This window comes from Bos indicus, chromosome 16 (genome assembly GCF_029378745.1).
Source record: "Bos indicus isolate NIAB-ARS_2022 breed Sahiwal x Tharparkar chromosome 16, NIAB-ARS_B.indTharparkar_mat_pri_1.0, whole genome shotgun sequence".
In the NCBI taxonomy this organism is placed as follows: domain Eukaryota; kingdom Metazoa; phylum Chordata; class Mammalia; order Artiodactyla; family Bovidae; genus Bos; species Bos indicus.
The window spans coordinates 32,474,861-32,494,647 of NC_091775.1; the positions used below are offsets into that span (position 1 = coordinate 32,474,861).

The 19,787-nt window shown below is 39.7% G+C and overlaps 1 protein-coding gene across 2 annotated transcripts in view; it reads left to right on the forward strand.

The window, feature by feature from the left end:
- The window catches only part of SMYD3 (SET and MYND domain containing 3), a 739,559-nt gene extending 736,548 nt beyond the window's left edge, over window positions 1-3,011 (forward strand). For both annotated transcript variants that reach the window (XM_019976597.2, XM_070768088.1), the window contains one exon: window positions 1,012-3,011. In XM_019976597.2, the coding sequence (XP_019832156.1) occupies window positions 1,012-1,113 (102 nt within the window). In that variant the 3' untranslated portion in view covers window positions 1,114-3,011. The remainder of the gene's footprint in view (window positions 1-1,011) is intronic.
- Window positions 3,012-19,787: the final 16,776 nt, after the last annotated feature.

Here is a 19,787-nt window from a genome sequence, read left to right on the forward strand (position 1 = left end):
TCTGGCTGAAATCATCTGGAGGCTTCTTTATGCACATTTTTCTGGTGTTTAGGCTAAGGTGATTTTAAAGATAGGTTCACTCAGAGCAGCTAAGCCTGTGTGCCACAACTATTCAGCCTGTGCTCCAGAGCCCAGGAGCTGCAACTACTGAAGCCTAGACGACCTAGCTCCTGTGCTCCACAGGACAGGCCCCCACAGTGAGAAGCCCACACACCACAAGCAGAGAGTAACCCCGACCTGCACAACTAGAGAAAAGCATGCAGCAGTGAAGACCCAGCACAGCCAAAAGTAAATAAATAAAATTTAAAGACAGGCTCAGCTAGGACTATCAACCGAAGCATCTACCCTTGGCTTCCCCATGTGGCTTGGGCTTCCTCACAGCATAGAAGCTCCTGTTTCCAGGAGCAGGTGTACTAATAAACCAGGCAAAGATTTGCATGGTCTTTTTGACCTAGCTTTGGAAGTTAACAGCATTAATTCCATCATATTCTATTATTGTAGTGGTCACAAATCCATCCAGATTTCAGAAATATTTTGGAGGTAGAATTGACAAGATTTAGTGAAGACTGAAGGCAATGAATGTCAAAATGCAAATGCTATAATGCCATATAACATGAAAAGAATACAAAAAGCATATGTATATGTTATATGTATCATACAGATGAGAAATACAGCATGAAAACTTATTTTAAGGTGATAACAGCATGGTACTTAATCATTAATATTAATCATTTGAGTAACTCTTTTTAAACCTCTGTTAACTACCTACACCAAATCTAAGCTCTAATAATCCCTGAAGATCATTGTTGGACACCAGTTCCAGCAAGACTCAAGCAGTAAGTCCAAGCACCACATTAAATCACCCTGTCACTTCATTTCTAGTGTGGAGAACCACTGTGCTGATCATACTGTAGGCTGCGGGTTTCTCCGGGCTCCTGGCCCAAGAAAAGATGAGGAACAGGTGGGGACCTGCCTAACTTGGGGATCTAATCCATCTTCTTTTTCCTTCAGGCTTTTGATATTATGAGAGTAACACATGGCAGAGAGCACAGCCTGATTGAAGATTTGATTCTACTCTTAGAAGAATGCGACGCCAACATCAGAGCACCCTAAGAGAACCCTGCAGAGGGAGAGCCAGCTTGTACCTTTACTGAATGCCTTGAGGTCACACACACTATATTTTATTTGTTGTGTGGGCCTCCCCTATTGGAAATGCTGTTCCATATTTACTTAGGTAAATAAATCAGACATATGGTTTGCACACCACAAGAATCCTTAGTTGTAAAGAAGCATGATTATAATATAAAAAAATTTGGTTGAAAATACCATCTGGTAATTGTTTGCTTTGTTTTCATTGGTAATGTTAAAGATCTCAACATTAAAGACAGAAAATCCTATTAAAAGCATAACAGAATAAGTTGTAACTTTCTTGTTGGATATATGTTGAGAGTTGGATAGAAATCAGTGTTTTCACACTTGCTTCCAAGCAAAAGTTAATGTCTGTTTTGGCATAAAGCAAGATTTTCAGATACTGTCCTCACTGCTTGTGGTAAATGATATGTGTGTCCATTATTCACTTCCAAATATGTCTCCAACACAAGAAGTTTTATTCTAAATCTTAGAAAGAAGTCATATTAGGTTTATTAGGTTTTATTAGAAAAGGACAGGAGGTCTTAATGGAAAAGAAAAAAAATTCATATGTCTCTTGGCTCTTTGTGTAATTCATTCTAAGCATTTCATAACTCTTGGTGTGTGTCATGCTTTGGGGGAAGGAATTTTTTTCTGTAATTCTCTATGTCTAAGGTTTGACCATGTGATCTACACAGCATGAGGCACCATTACCCTGCAGGAAGCAGGGTTCTAGCACCCCAGCTCAAATCAGGCTTGCTCCCTTCCCTTTTTTCCTCACTAGTTATCCCCCAATTCCATGGTCTGCTTTTTCTCTTTCTGCTTTAGACAAATACAGAAACCTTTTCTTTTCCTCTAGTAGGTGCAAGGTAACTTCTCTTATGGCTCAGTGATCCTGTGAGCAGTTTAGTCCCCCGTCCTTAGAGGAGACTCTGGTAGTAACTGAAGCCCTTGGATTCCTGCAGCTGACAGGATTCTGAGAGAGCTTGCTGCCACCCACACCTGATTTTACAAGCAAGGAAATGCGATACAGGGAGTGATGGCAGAATCCAGAGCAGCAACTCTTGTTCCTTCAGGAGCCTCTCCCACCCCCATGGAGGGAGTGGTGAGTCCTCTGGCCACATGGTTGCATGAGGCAGCAGCAGCCATGTTAGAGTGACACATGATCGAGCCAGGAGGAACCAACCTCATTTTGCAGCAAAGAAAGCTGACACCTGGAAGCCTCACACCTGGTGGTCACTGTGATCATCAAAACATGCCTGATCTCCTGCATGCTGATGAGTCCTGCAGCCATTTCATCCATGTGCTTGGCTGGAGCTGCTGTCTGTCAAGTATTAGGCATCTCTAATGCACACAGTATCTCTAATAGCCACAGTAGCACCACAAGGTCGGTGTTTTGAAGCACATTTTATAAATAAGGAAATGGAGGGCCAGAGTTAGGTGCTCAGGGATCTCTCCTGATTTATTAAGTGACCTTGAGAAAGTGGCTAAGTCTCAGTCTTTTTGAGAGACCAGTTCTAACCAATTCAATAAATATATATTAAATGGTTGGAGAACTGCCACGTGGGGCGATGGTAAAGAATCTGCCTGCCAATGCAGGAGACATAAGATGTGGGTTCAATCCCTGGGTCATGAAGATCCCCTGGAGAAGGGAATGGCTACCCTCTTGCCTGGAAAACCCCAAGGACATAGGAGCCCGAGGGCTACAGTCCATGGGGTCAAAAACAGTGGATACAACTGAGCACACATGCATATTAAATGATTATTGTGTTCTTAGGAGAAAGAGATACAAAGTCTGAATGAGATGTATCCCTCATTCTCAAAATGCACAGTTACAGTATTTATATCAGTTTTTACTGTATAATAAACTACTCCAAAATAAATTAATTTTGTTCACTATTTTGTATGTCAGCAATCTGGACTGAATAGTTGCTTCTGGTTTGGCCCAATCTCCATACACCCCTGGATCCTGCAAAGTCACAATGCAGGAGCATAGATATGTGGAGAGGAAGAAGTTGCAGCCACATATGCAATCCACCATGGCAGCCCCTACACTATTTCAGCATAAACTCACATTTAGTGAGTTTAATGAAATCCATAAACCTTGGCGTGGCTGATCTCAGCTGGGCACACTCACTGTCTGCAGTTGCTGGCAGGTCAGATGGGGAAACCAACAAAGGTCCATCTACTCAAAGCTATGGTTTTTCCAGTAGCCATGTACGGACGTGAGAGTTGGACCATAAAGAAGGCTGAGCCCTGAAGAATTGGTGCTTTTGAATTGTGGTGCTGGAGAATAATACTCTTGAGAGTCCCTTGGAGGGCAAGGAGATCAAACCAGTCAATCCTAAAGGAAACCAACCCTGAATATTAATTGAAAGGACTGACGCTGAAGCTCCAATACTTTGGCCACCTAATGCAGAGTCAACTCATTGGAAAAGATCCTGATGCTGGGAAAGATTGCGGGAAGGAGGAGAAGGGGGCAAGAGAAGATGAGATGATTGGATGGTATCATGAACTCAATGGACATGAGTTTGAGCAAACTCCAGAACATAGTGAAGGACAGGGAAGCCTGACATGCTGCAGTCCATGTGGTTGCAAAGAGTTGGACATGACTGAGCAACTGAACAACAGAGGCCAAAGCCAATCACAATGCCAGTCCAGAATACAGGGTAGCTAGACTCCTCTCAGTCAGAAGCAATACAAAGTGCACTGCAAGGGTATAGATCTGGGGAGAGGGAGATGCTGTGGCTATTTATGTAGTCCACCATGGTAGCCCTTAAGCTATTTCAGGGGTACAGAACATTTGGTGAATCTGATGAAACCCACAGACCTTCCTTCTAGGGAAACACACATACGGGCAATTTGCTTATAGGATCAGGCATCCTTGATCTCCCTATGGCCCATCAATGGATTGCCTGGGGTCCTTCATCTATGAAAAATAGACTCGTTGCCTGTCAGAAACATGGTGAATTTTAAATTCATTAGGAAAAGAAAAAGGTCATAATAGAAGGTAAAGGTAGCCAACTTACATGCTGAATGAGCAGAATTCACTGATAGAGCCCTGTGTTTGCCAGTTCTCTGAATGAAAGTGATCAGTCAGTGATGATCCTGGATTAAGAGATTTGCCTTCATGCCTCCTAGAGAAAGCATGATAGGCTTTGAAATCCCTCTTAGCTCACCTCCGGTTTTCTGAGAAAAGGGTTCTTAAGAGGAAGGGGCCCAGCTTGCACCAACTTTTAACAGAAAGCAAACATTTAAACAATGGTAAACATTTACCAAACAACTCTACAGGAAAACAATTTGGGTGAAGCTGAAAGGAAATGGAGAATATAATTTAAAACCCACGTCACTGGTGGCTGACAATTTATTGCTGCCCCAGCCTCCATGTCTGCTATTTCATTAATCCATAGTCATTGTAGCGGCAGGCTTTTTTCACATCAGTAACTTGACTCCATTAGTTGCTCCTCTGGGATGAGAACACATTTAAACTGAAAATGAACACACCGGGCATAATTTATAGCCATGCCATGTGGATGCCAAGACTGCAGGGGAGGAAGGCTGCCTGGAAACCTGCTCACTGTGAGAGCTCAGCACAGGCTTCCTTTAGCTAAGCAAGAGTGTGGGGCGGCTAGAAAGGGCAGTCACCCTGTGATGAAGCCAGACAGCCACAAACCACAGAGGCCCCTCAGTCAAGCCTCGCTGCAGGGATGAAAGAGAAATTTCCATATATGGGCGCCCTCCCCTGAGTTGTGCCTTGAAAACGCTTTTCTGGCCCAACCAGGAGGTGATGTTATATTCGCTCAGAGCAGCCCACTGGGCTTCCACAGGGACATGGTTGTTCTGAGCATTGTCTGTGGAGCAGCATAAAGTACCGTGAAAAGCAAACACTGACAGCAGCTTTAGGAAAACACCAGAGCCCTGCTTTCACCTGAGCTCTGAAAGAGATCAAGCTGGTTGAGGAAGCCCAGCAGCACCATCCCTAAAGTGGCACACCCATTTGATGTTTTTGAGATCGGTAAACATCCAAATGCTATTGGCTCAGTCAATATATTCAAAACCAATTCGAAATACATCAAAACTCTGAACATGTACACATTGCTATATTTAAAACGGATAACCAACAAGGACCTACTGTACAGCACACGGAACTCTGCTCAGTGTTATGTGGCAGCCTGGATGGGAGGGGAGTCTGGGGGACAATGGATACATGTACACGTATGGCTGACTCCCTTCACTGTTCACCTGAAGCTATCACAATGTTGTCAATTGGCTATACTCCAATACAAAATGAAAAAATAAAGCAGGTTATCTTCCATTAAAAAATACATCAAAAAACAATTCTCTGCTCCTCATATTTAGCTTAGCTCCATCATCATCTTTCTACCCTTCAGCACAGAAACTCAAGAGTCACTGACTCGTCCCTTGTCCTTCATGAGAGGACTAAGTTCTGTCTATTCATCCTCTGAAATGCTTTTTTAAATGTCAGCGCTTCTTCTCCTTATCCATTCCCAGGCTCTTTGCAGGCCGCGGCACTTCTGCAAAGACTCCCTCACTGATCTCCTTGCTTGTGCCATCCCTCTATTTCCTGTTGCCCATCTAGCTGCCAGTCATCTTCCCAAAACACCTATTTTGTCTTTTCCTCATATATCTCCTCTGCTCAGAAACTTACAGTGGCTCCCCATTGCCACTACACTCAAAATGTAGTCTTCAGATTGGCACTGGAACCATCAACTCTTATGCTTACTGATCCCCATGTGAACCTGCAACCTAGCTGGATCAACCCCACCCCAACTCCAAGTTCCTGAAATATGCCCTCTTCTTTACCAATTCCTTACTTTCTTCATACTGACTAAACTACCTTTCTTCTCCATCTATTTAAATTGAATCCATTCTCAAAGGTCTAGCCCAAGCCTTTTTTTCTTTTTAAAAATCATTCAAACATGTTACATTCTATAACAAGAATTACTATTTTTGATGTTCAGGTTGTATCAGTCGGCTATTGGAATCATCTTCAAGCTGGATCCTGTTTCCTATGACTTGCTATGTTTTGGGGAACACTTTTTTACTTGGTACAGCAAGATATTCTAGGCTTATCTTACATTCTTGCACTGTAGACCTGGAACTAACCATTCTCTGAAGATCTCTGGTTTCTTTTACTAATGAAAGGTTTATTAGAAGCCCTGATCCAGGTACTGTGTTTGCTTACTGCACAGCTTTCTAGGCCTTTTTATTTTTTTTTATTTTTTAAAAAATTTTATTTAACTTTACAATATTGTATTGGTTTTGCATATATCAAAATGAATCTGCCACAGGTATACGTGTGTTCCCCATCCTGAACCCTCCTCCCTCCTCCCTTCCCATACCATCCCTCTGGGTCGTCCCAGTGCACCAGCCCCAAGCATCCAGTATTGTGCATCGAACCTGGACTGGCGACTCGTTTCATATATGATATTATACATATTTCAATGTCTAGGCCTTTTTAAAATCATGAGCTCACACTGATACCACTGATTAAACTTCAGCATCCACAGGGCTCCCTTAGTGGCTCAGTGCTAAAAAGAATTCACCTGCCAATGCAGGAGACATGGGCTCCATTCCTGATCTGGGAAGACTGCACATGCTGCAGACCAACTAAGCCCAAGCACCACAACAATTGAGCCTGTGCTCTAGAGCCAGGCTCTCCAACAAGAGAGCCCCTGCAGTGAGAAGCCCGTGCACCACAACTAGAGAGGAGGGCCTGCTTGCTGAAACTAGAGAAAAGCCTGCACAGCAACAAAGACCCAGCACAGCCAAAAAAAATTATATATATATATATATATTATTTTTTTTTAAAGAAATGCAGCATATGGGGTATTCTTGTCTTCCTCCTCCTTCCATATTTGAACTTCTCTCATACACACGCAATAGTTCCAAGATTATGACTATGACCACCACTAACAGCAAAACTACTAAGTGAAATTTAAATTTTCTAGTGCTTTTTGTTCTTAAGCAAGAGAGACCGTATTTTCAGAATACTATGTTTAAAATTTTGAATTAAATTTTCCTATGTGATTATGTAATCAATTTGATATCCAATTAGGTTTCTTTTTTTTATTTGATTTTACAGTTTGTCCCATTATTGATGTATGCTGGTATATAAATATCAAAGTAATATATTAATATATATTATATTTTGCTACTATAAATAATGCCATAATGAAAAACTGTGTGCCTATTTTTTACTGTCCTATGGCTAGAGATGTACACTCAGGGTAATTTCCTAAAAGTGGAATTTATGAATCAAGTGGTAAATGTATTTATAATAGGTACTGTCAAATTTACCTTGAGAGGGATAACAGAATTATGTCTGTGTCCCCTCAGCCTTTCCAACAGAATGGATTCTTCTAAGCTGATAGGTGAGAAATGGTAGGTATCTCAATGTAGTTTAAATTTGCATTCTTCTTATTAGTGAAATTGGATGTCTTCAAATATTTAAAGACTTTTTGCCTATCTTTTGTGAACCATCTTTACATGCCTTTTGTCAATTTTTCTATCAGATTTTTTGTTTTTTTCCCCTCATGATCTTTATATAATAGGGAGATTTTCCCTTTATAATAAATAATCTCTCAGCTTGTCATTTGCTTTTTGACTTTGCTTTACTTTTTTGCCCTGAGTTCCTTTGGACAGAAGTTTCAAAAACATTCCATAAGAACTCTACTCCATGATAAGCCAGCTTCCAGTTTTAAAACTAGTAAGCACAACCAACTTTCCTCATATGGTTCTTGACTTAACAATTCATAAGTTTGTTACGTAGGAAGTTAGGTATGAGGAAGGAGGAGTGGCCTAGCTAAAAAGGATGCAAGTTGATCTCTAAACCCCATCCCAGACACACCAAGGAGAGCTCACAGATATGCTACAAAAATAACCACTGAGACTTTTCTACCTCCTGCTCCAGTACTCTTGCTGGAAAACCCCATGGATGGAGGAGCCTGGTGGGCTGCAGTTCATGGGGTCGCTAAGAGTCGGACACGACTGAGTAACTTCACTTTCACTTTTCACTTTCATGCATTGGAGAAGGAGATGGCAACCCATCTTGTTCTTGCCTGGAGAATCCCCGGGACCGGGGGAGCTGCCGTCTATGGGGTTGCACAGAGTGGGACACGACTGAAGCGACTTACTAGCAGCAGCAGCAGCAGCAGCACATGTGCCCTAAGCACACGGTAGATACAAAATAACCACAGGGACTTAAAGTAACCTTAGGCAGCTAGAAGCCCATTAATGGTTCATAAATATTCTACACATATATACATCTGATTATAACAGACAGGATTATGGGAAGACATCACAACAGAGCCCGCTGTCATATAACCTGCAGCTGTCAGTTGGCCTTGAGCGTATGCCCATTTGCACTCCTTTTCTTGACTGGTGGTGGGTGCAAGCCCTATTCTGCACAGGGCACAACCAAAAGGAAGAGACGGGAAGTATAAAAAGGAGGAAGCCAAGAGGGACAGGGAGGATGACTCCTTCGTGGTTGGTTTGCTCCCATATCTTGGGAATGTGTGTGTAATAAAAGATTTGTCTGGTTGAGCTGAACTGAGCTGTAACTTGTCTGTTGTTTTAGTCCATCAACAAACTTTAGTTGCAATGAGATAATAACTGAGGAAGAGAAATAAACTGACCTGACATTCAGTGCCACGACTTGATGCCTTGGGAGTATTAAAGGTTGGGACCTGAACCCCAGCCAGTGGCTTGCTTTTCCAAGAGGCTCAACCCAAGTGCCTGAGGCTGGCCTCCCTGCCTTCAAAACCTTATGGCCTTGCACTCCTGATAGAAGATGCCTTAAAATGCTCTCTTGGGGGCAAGCTATTTTTATCACCCACTGAGGGAACAACTGAAGAGGAGAGGACATTTGTACATGTCTGATCAAAGGAGCCTCAGATATCAAGTACTGCTGATGGAAAATCCAGGACTGACTATATCTCCTTGTGAGGTTCTTAACCTAGCTACCCGTCTGCCCACTCAAGGGCTCTCTCCCCTTCCACTGATGTCTAGAAACCATCAGACCATTGGTTAAAGCTGCGAGAGGGATTGTCAGAATATCCTATGAACAATCCTGAGAAAATTTGGTACAGTGATGGAAGCCGCTTTTTGCTAGAAAAAGGAAAGCAAGATATGCAGTAAAGTAGTCTTCAATTTGGAGACCACAGAGGCTAAAACTTTACCACCAGGAGCTTCAGCCCTACTGGCTGAGCTCATAGCTCTGACTGGAGCTTTAAAGCCAGGGAAAACAAAAGCAGTAGCTATTTATACTGACTCCATGTATGCCTTTCTGGTGCTATATGCACATGCTGCCACTTGGAAAGAGAGGGCCCCACATGACCACCCAAGGTCCCCAATCAAATATGCTGACCAGATCCTTAAGCTCCTGGAATCAGTCCATCTGCCGACTGAAGTTTCCATCTCCCACTGCAGGGGACACCAAAAACAAAGTACAGAGGTGGCATGAGGAAACCAAACTGCCAATCAGGAGCCTAAGAGAGCACAAAACTGTGACATAGCAGTGGTTGCTACCCTAGATCCACAGTCTACCTTGCCAGAAACTGCTTCATATACTGACGGTGAGACACTCAAAGCTAAGAGTGAGGGCTTTCAACAAGATCATGTGGGGTGGTTCCAAAAGGAGGGACTCTTCTTGCTGCCCGAGAACCTCGAATGGAAGTTGGTCAGCTCCCTATATGCCACCACTTATTTAGTAGGCAAAGCCCTCCAGAGATTACTAGAAAGGCCTTCAGCGGAACAGGCCTCCAAATGACCATAACAAGACAAAGTCACCACAGCAACATCCTGGTTTCTGTCAATCAAGGATACGCTCCTACAGTGGTTCTGGCCTATAATTCTGTTCGCTCCCTGTTTCCTCAACTTTCTCTCTTGGTTTATTTCTACTCATGTCAACAAGACACAGGCTGGTTCTGATGCAACATGGATACCAACCCCTGACCTCTATGACAACTTCCTCATATCGCTCCCCTCTGGATGGACATCAGCAGCCATTCCCAGCCCCTCTTGTTGACAGCTAGCAAGTGATGGACACTCAAGGCCCAACTCAGCAGGAAGTATCCAGAATGAAAGACATCCATTTCCCAAAGAATTGGGGTCCATACACTTGAGGAGGGGAATATTAGATAGGAAATTAGGCATGAGCAAAGAGGGGTGGCCTTGCCAAAAAGGATTCAAACTGATCTCTAAACCCCATCCCAGACACACTAAGGAGAACTCACAGATATGCTACAAAAATAACCACAGAGACTTTTCTACCTCCTGCACATGTGCCCTAGGCACACAATGGATACAAACTAGCCACTGGGCTTTATCAAGTAACCTTAGGCAGCTAGAAGCCCATTAATGGTTCATAAATATTCTACACATACATACATCTGCTTATAACAGACAGGATTACGGGAAGACATGCACAACAGAGGCTACTGTTACATAACCTGCTGTCAGTTGGCCTTGAGCGTATGCCCATTTGTATTCCCTTTCTTGACTGGTGGTGGGTAACCTATTCTGCACAGAGCACAACCAAAAGGAAAAGCCAGGAAGTATAAAAAGGGGGAAGTCGAGAGGGACAGGAGGACGACTGCTTTGCTGCTGGTCTGCTCCCGTGTCTTGGGAGTGTCTGTGTAGTAAAAGATCCGTCTGCTTGTGCTGAATTGAGCTGTAACTTGTCTGTTGTTTTAAACCTTTTAGTCTGTCGTTCAAAATTTTTGTTGCAATGAGACAAGAACTGAGGAAGAGAAATAAACTGACCTGAGGAGTTAATATTTTAAAATTCATTCTTCTACAATCCACTCTATGATCTTGACTTCAGTCAGCACCTTGCCTTGTCAAGGTTCTTTACCTGGTGAAATGATCCAGATTTTCATACTTGACTGTCAGGGTCCTTAGTGGTTTTGCCTTTGGGTTGCCTCAGTCTTCACTGAACTAGATATACAATTCCTAAGATGCACTTCAGAGAATCCCCCGAGTTCAGACATGGTTCTCCTTTACCCGAGTGTATAGATCCAACTTGAAAGAGAACACTCAGTTCAACCAGATCAGTAATCTGTTTCTTCTGTTGATTCATAGGCAAGAAAAGACCCAAATAACTACATGAAAATCTCAGGTCCCATAATAATGGTGCCATTATTGTATTTCCTGGAGGAATCTTCCTCCCTTTTCTATGTGAGGAATTACGATTTAAGCCATGGAACTTAAGCCAGCAGATTCAAAAGTCACAGGAATAGGAAGAAAAAATCTGCAAATGCATTATTAACAGTAATTGTGAGAGAAAATTGTTTACAACCCAAATCTGAAAGATAAATGCCAACCTAGTATATTAAAAGTAAATGTGAAATAAGGACTATAAGTCTCCCAAATTGTGTTTCCCATGAATACTTTTTTAGGAAGCTACCAGATGATTTTAGCACTCTAATTTTCTTGTCTCTCTTCCCTATTTTTCAGTCTTTTATATTTTTATTTTACTTTATGAAAGATTCTGTCCATTTTAAGTCTCAAATTTTTATAGAATTTTTTCACTTCTGCTAGCATTTTTAACTTCCAAGAGCTCTTGTTTTATATTCTAATGTTCTTTTTAAATAGCATCTTGTTCTTGTTTTATGGATTCAATATCTTATCTCTCTAAGGATACTAATGAATGACAGTGGAGAGCTTTTTTTTTTCTCTGCATAACTGATTTCAACCAAATTACCTTTTTCTTTTTGTTTTATTATCTATTCTTCTTATAATATATTTTCTCAATATCTGGTGACCACTGGCTATTCATCATAATTTAGAATAGGATTCCATAAAAGAGTTTTGAGATTTTATGGCTTCTGATTATGGAATGTTAAGTTTTGGGCACAACTCTTTCATGAGAAAAATGCTGGGGGGGGGAACCACAAAAATAACTTTTAAAACACTGAAGAGATTAAGGAACACTGAGGTACTTTGAGGCTAATTTTTGGATGAAAGCCTGTAACAGACAGGCTAGTGAACTATTAGATATTGTAACCAAAGCTGCTTATCCACTAAAGGCATTTGTCAGTGCTGCATATTTGGATTTCAGAGGCTTTGTGGGGGAAAAGGGACAGAAATTAAGACTCATGAAATCTCTAACATGGTTAGACTTAACAGAGATTCTGTTTATATTGAACTGGGACCCCAGAAGGCTAAATACTTATTTTAAGAGGAGACTGGCTCAGGAATGTCTTCGTATTGAAAAGAGTAATAAATGGAAAAGGAAAGGAAAGGGGAAGCAAAAAGAAGACTCTGTGACAGTCATGCCTAGAGACCAGAACTTCTGTTTATTTACTATCCAACCAGGCAAAGTCTGGGTTAACCAATGAGCCTCAGGTTGTGAACTGACTCAGGGGTGATTCTCAGCTGATAACATCCCCAAATCTCTGGCAGAAACAAATGAAAAACTCTGGCAATGCCCACAAGTCATTTTTCATGACCAGTTAATGACCAGTCAATGGTAATCAGGAACTCCAGAACAGAAGTGCCATGAGTCTGTATCAGGAAAACAACAAAGAGCAGCGACACACTCACATTCCAAGCACGGAAATCTCATACGTATTTTAAAACAATTAAGTTCACAATTTAAAATAATAAATGATAGATTTTTAAACAGTAGAGAATAAGGAATAAAAAGTGAAATAATATATTTGAAAAGGAATCACACAGATTCTAGAGATAAAAAAATATAGTAAGTGAAATGAAAATTGCAATAGATAATCTTGTCAGCCAATTGGTCAGAATAGAAAAAAGCCATGTACTGGAAGATAGGTCAGAAGAAATGATCTATAATGCATCACAGAGAGAAAAATATGAAAAAAACAATACAGTAAATAAGTGAAGAATGAGGAGGAAATGGTAATAAGGTCAACCATGAATTTGATCTAAGATCCATAAGGATAGAAGAGTAAGAACGTGCAGGCTTCCAGTTCAAGATGGTGGAACAGAAGGATGTGTGCTCATCTCCTCCTGAGAGAGCACCAAAATTACAACTATCTGCTGAACAGCCATCTACAGGAGGATGCTGGAACCTACCAAAAAAAAAAAAGCTGCAGGGAGACAGTAGGAGGGGTGCAATCACGATAAAAATCAAATCCCATATCCACTGGGTGAGTGACCCACAAACTGGAGAGCGATAATACCAAAGAAGTTCTCCCACTGCTGTGAAGGTTCTGAACCTGACATCAGGCTTCCCAGTCTGGGGATCTGACAAAGGGACTGGGAATCCCCAAGGAATCTGACCTTGCAGGCCAGAGAGATTTGATTATAGGACTTTCACAGGACTGGGGAAAACAGAGACTCCAGACATGGAGGGCACAAACAAAATCTTGCATGAACCAAGCCCCAGAGGAAAAGAGGAATGACCCCACAGGAGACTGAACCAAAACTATCTGCTAGTGTTGCAGGGTCTCCTGTGGAGGCGCAGGTCAGCAAGGGCTCACCACAGGCATGGGGGCACTGGCAGCAGCAGTCCTGGGAGGTCCCCCTTGGCATAAACCCTCTTGGACGTCATCATTAACCCTACTGTAGAAGACCCAAGGGCTGGGTCACCTCAGGTCAAACAACTACCAGGCAGAGAGCACAACCCCACCCAGAAGCAGATAACTGGATAAAAGCTTTACTGAGCAAGGTCCTGCCCACCAGAGCAAGACCCAGTTTTTCCCTATCACCAGTCCCTCCTATCAGGAAGCTTACACAAGCCTCTTAACCTCCTCCATCAGAGGGCAAACAGAAGAAGCAAGAAGAACCACAATCCCACAACAGCTAAAACAAAACCCACATTACATGAAGTTCATCAGGATGAAAAAGCAGAAAGTTGAGTCCCAGATGAAGGGACAAGATAGACCCCCAGAAAAACAACTAAATGAAGGGGAGACAGGCAACCTTCCAGAAAAAAGAATTCAGAATAATGATAGTGAAGATATGATCTGGGATCTTGGGAAAACAAAGGAGAAGATGCAAAAAATGTTTACCAAAGATCTACAAGAACTAAAGAACAAACAAACAGATGAATAACACACTAGAAGGAATCCATAGCAGAATAACTGAGGCAGAACAGATAAATGACCTGGAGGACAGAATAGTGGAAATTACTACCACAGAATAGAATATTTAAAAAAAGGCCTAAGAGGCCTCTGGGACAATATTAATTGCACCAACATTCACATTATAGGGGTCCCAGAAGGAGAAGAGAGAAAGGACCTGAGAAAATACTTGAAGAGACAATAGCTGAAAATTTCCCTAAAATGGGAAAGGAAATAGTCAACCAAGTGCAGGAAGCACAAAGAGTCCCAGACAGGATAAATCCAAGGAGGAACACACCAAGACACTCAGTAATCAAACTGACAAAAATTAAAGACAGAGATAAAATATAAAAAGCAACAAGGGAAAAATGACAGATAGCATACAAGGGAATTCCCATCAGGCTATCAGCTGATTTCTCAACAGAATCTCTACAAGCCAGATGGGAATGGCATGATATATTTAAAGTGATGAAAGGGAATAACCTACAACCAAGAATACTCTACCCAGCAAGACTCTCATTCATATTTGATAGAGAAATCAAAAGCTTTCCAGGCAAGCAAAAGTTAAGAGAATTCAGCACCACCAAACCTGTTTTACAACAAATGCTAAAGCAAATTCTCAAGGCAGGAAAGACAAGAGAAGGAAAAGATCTACAGTAAATAAACTCAAAATAATTAAGAAAATGGTAATAGGATCATACATATCAATAATTACCTTAAATGTAAATGGATTAAATGTACCAACCAAAAGACACAAACTGGCTGGGTGGATGAAAACATGTATATGCACTTCCACCTATCACATCACTCTGCCTGACCCCCTAAATTGTATGTAATTATTTTGTATTGGGAGATTTAATCATGTTCCCATTATGGCTTGCAGTTGTAATTATCTTTTAATTTGTGTCTGGCTACTGATTGTGAAAACTGATAAACTGTGATTACGTAACTACTACTCACTCAATACCACTGTATCAAGATTTGTCAACAGAAAAACAATAGAACTCTATTATCACCAAAACTACAACTTAATAGAAAAACCTGTAATCATTTTCTAAAATCCAGATGCATATCAGAACTACCTCGGAATTGTTTGAAAAATACAAATACCTATGTATTCCTTTATTTTCTCTTCAGAGCTCCAGATATGTTTTTAATGAGCAGCCATGTTTAAAAAAACAATGGGACTATATGACGATCTTTTATTTTTACCTAGTTTGTTTCACTTTTTCTATTTCATACTCAATGATCCCATTTCATTTACGTTTTCCAGTTTCCCAGTTTCTCAAGCCTTTATCAAGCATAGTAGAAAAGCTTTTGTGTCTACATAATTTATGTATTTTATAAAACTTATGAATTTTTGTCTAAGTAAAAAATTCATGACATTTTTATTCTACTTGTTTGACTTAGTATGGATAGAATGCTAGATTTCTAATATAAACAATAGATATGCAACATACAACAAAGTTTTACTGTATAGCATAGGGAACTATAGTATCTTGTAATAAGTTATAATGGAAAATAATTTCAAAAGTAATATATGTGTATATGTATAGTTGAATCACCTTGCTGTGCACCTGAAACATTGTAAATCAATTATACTTCAATAAAATATATTAAGGAAAAAAGAGTAAGAACATGCAGCACACAATGGTTGAAAAGATTTAAGCACATAATGATTGAAATTTTCCCCAAACTGATAAAAATACTAATCCACAGAGTCAAAGATCAGTGAATTTCAAACATGGTAAATAACAAGAAATTCACAACAGGTATATCATTGTGAATTTAAGAAGAATGAAAAAAGACAAAATCTGAAAAGCAACCAAAGGAAAAAGGCAGATAATCTTCAAAAGAATGCCAGTTAGATTCACAGGTGACTTCTCATCAGCCCCAGTAGAAGTCAGAAAAAATGGAAAACTGTTTTCAACTGATGAAAGAAAATAACAGTTGCCCTAGAATATTACACCCTGTGAAAGTTCAATAGTAAGGATGAAATAAAGACATCTAAAAATAAAATCAAAAAGGGCATATAATAATACAGAATTAGTATCTATAAGGTAGAAAAGACTAGAACTTTTAACAGAAACAGACATATCAACAATCATAATGAGATATTAACTTAAAGATCAAAGAAAAAACTACAATGGAAACACAAACATATTCTAACTGATTGATAACAAAAACTTGCAGGATCAGCAGTAATCAGATATAGACAGTGTAAATATATAGGCTAGAAATGTTGCAAGGTCCTTGTACTATTCAAAGAAAAAAACAGGCCAAAAATAAACCAGCTAAGAACCTATCTCAAGAGCTTATAAAAAAACTCCGAAAACACACCCAACAAAAGTAGAAGGAAGGGAATGATACAGACCAGGGGAAAATCTGCAAAAACACAAAGTAAGGACAAAATACAGTGGGTCAATAAAAAAGTCTATTTTTTGAAAAGACTTAAAAACTGACAAACTTCTGGCAAAATTAATGAAGAAATAAAGAGAAGCTATAAGCATCTAGTATCAGAAATGAAAAGGGAACAGCATTCATGCCTCAGCATTAAATAAGAGAATTTTTAACAACTTTATACCAAAATTCTTGAAGAGATACAAATTCCTAGAAAAATGTGACTCACCAAAGTTGACTCAAGAAAATTTTTAAAAATCTGAAAAAAAATTCACTAATGAAAAACAAGGAACACTTTATACTCTTTAGTACTCTTTCTAAAAGGATAGTGAAAAGCTGAGTTGGTTTCATTAGTCAGTTCAGTCGCTCAGTCGTGTCTGACTCTTTGCAACCCCATGAATCGCAGCACGCCAGGCCTCCCCGTTCACTAGTGCATTCCACCAAAACATTTAAGGAAGAAAAGAATCCAACCCTTCACAATGTTTTTCCAAGGAAGAGAACAGTAAGGAGTACTTTCCAACTAATTTATACATTTTACCTCAGTACCAAAATCTGCCAGTACAGAAGGGAAAAGTACAAAGAAAACACAAGAACCCTAAACAAATATTAGTAAATCAAAGTTAGCAACACTTAATATGCTGGTAAGCCAAAGTAAGCACAAATAAAAGGGATAAATACATCCAGCAAATCCACTACATTTACACACTAGAGAGATGTTATCATGTGAACATCTCAGGATGTGCAGAAAAAGCATTTAAAGAAAATTCAACATCTTTTTATGATTAAATAAAACCTTAATCATAGAAGGAGAATCCTTAAAAGGTGAAGGATATCTACAAAAACATATAACAAGCACCACACTTAATAGTGAACATTAGAAGTTTGCCTTTCTTAGTAGATGAGTCTTGGAGACATAATGCACTGTTTAGTGAATATTGAATATTAGTGAATATTGTATTATAATCAAACTTGCTAACACACTAAATCTAACACTCCCATCACACACAAAGATTATTATATCATGTGATACAGGTGCTAGTACTACAATGGCATTCACATAAAAACATATCAAATCAACATTTGGTACACACCTTGAACTTACAATAATATTACACACCAAATATATTTTATTTAAAAAAAAGAAATATTCTATCAAGAAATATTTTCTCAGCATTATACAGGAGTTCCTAGCCAGCGTCATAAGAAAAAGAAAAGATTTAAGAATAAATATTAATCATTATAATCACTATATAACTATAATCGATATAATTATATAGTAATCATTATATTATATAGTATACATATAATATGTACTAAATACAATACGTAAACAAGCAAAATAATCATAATATAATTATAATCATTAACCATTTTAATCATTTTTTTTCAGAATAATAATTAAATTTTGAAGCCTGGCGTGCTGCAGTCCTGGGGTCACAAAGCATCAGGCACACTTTAGTGACTGAACAATGGTTTCTTCATAATGTTGTGTTAGTTTCCGCTCTACAGCAAAGTAATCAGCTATACACATACATATATCCATCCACTCTTCTTTATATTTCCTTCCCACTTCAGGTCACCACAGAGCATTTAGTAGAGTTCCCTGTGCAATACAATAGATTCTAATTAACCATTTTATCCATAGTAGTGTATATATGTCCTTCCCAACCTCCTGATTCATCCCGCCCACTCCCCTCCCCAACTCAGTGTGCACATATTTGTTCTCTAAGTTTGTGTCTCTATTTCTGCTTGGCAAATAGGTTAATCTGTATCATTTTTTCTAGCTTCCACATAAAAGGGATATAAGATACTAGTTTTTCTCTTTTGACTTACTTCACTCTGTATGGTAGTTTCTAGTTCCATTCACATCTCCGTAAAGGACACAATTATCGTTACAGCTGAGTAAATATGCCATTGTGTATATGTACCACATCTTTATCATTCCTCTGTTGATGGACATTTAGGTTGCTTCCTTGTCCTGGCTATTGTAAACAGTGCTGCAACGATCACTGCAGTGCATGTATCTTTTTGAATTATGGTTTTCTTCAGGTATATATATGTCTAGTAGTGAGATAGCTAGGTCATGGAGTAGTTCTATTTTTAGTTTTTTAAGTAATCTCCATACTATTCTCCATAGGGGCTGTATCACTTTATATTTCCATCATCAGTGTAAGAGGGTTCCCTTTACTCCATACCCTCTCCAGAATTTATGGTTTGTAGATTTTATGGTGATGGCCATCCTGACCAATGTGAAATGAAACCTTATTATACTTTTGATTTACATTTCTCTAATAATTAGTGATGTTGAGCATCTTTTCATGTTTTTGTTGGCCATCTGTATGTCTTCTTTGGAGAAATGTCTATTAGATCATCTGCCCATTTTTTGATTGGGCTTTTTTAAAAATATTAAGTGGCATGAGCTGTTTATGTTTTGGAGACTAATCTCTTGTCAGTTGCTTCATTTGTAAATATTTTCTCCCAATGTGAGGCTTGTCTTTTCATCTTGTTTATGGTTTCCTTTGCTATGCAAAAGCTTTTAAGTCTAATTAGGTCCCATTTGTTTATTTTTGTTTTTATTTTCATTACTCTAGGAGGTGAATCAAAACAGATTTTGCTGCCATTTATGTCAAAGAGTGTTCTGCCTATGTTTTTCTCAAGGAGTTTTACAGTGTCTGGCCTTACATTTAGGTCTTTAATCCATTTTGAGTTTATTTTTGTGTATGGTGTTCAGTTCAGTCGCTCAGTCGTGTCCAACTCTTTGCAACCCCAAGAATCGCAGCACACCAGGCCTCCCTGTCCATCACCAACTCCCGGAGTTCACCCAAACTCATGTGCATCAAGTTGGTGATGCCATCTAGCCATCTCATCCTCTGTCATCCCCTTCTCCTCCTGCCCCCAATCCCTCCCAGCATCAGGGTCTTTTCCAATGAGTCAACTCTTTGCATGAGGTGGTCAAAGTTAGGGAGTGTTTTAATTTTGTTATTTTACATGTAGCTGCTCAGTTATTGTAGATACTGTCTTTTTTCCATTGCCTCCTGTGTCATAGATTAGATGACCAAAGTTGGGCGGGTTTACCTCTGGGCTTTCTATCCTTTTCCATTGATCTATATTAATGGTTTTTGTGCCTGTACCATGCTGTCTTAATTAATATCTTTGTACTATAGTCTGAAGTCAGGGAGCCCGATTCCTCCAGCTTTGTTT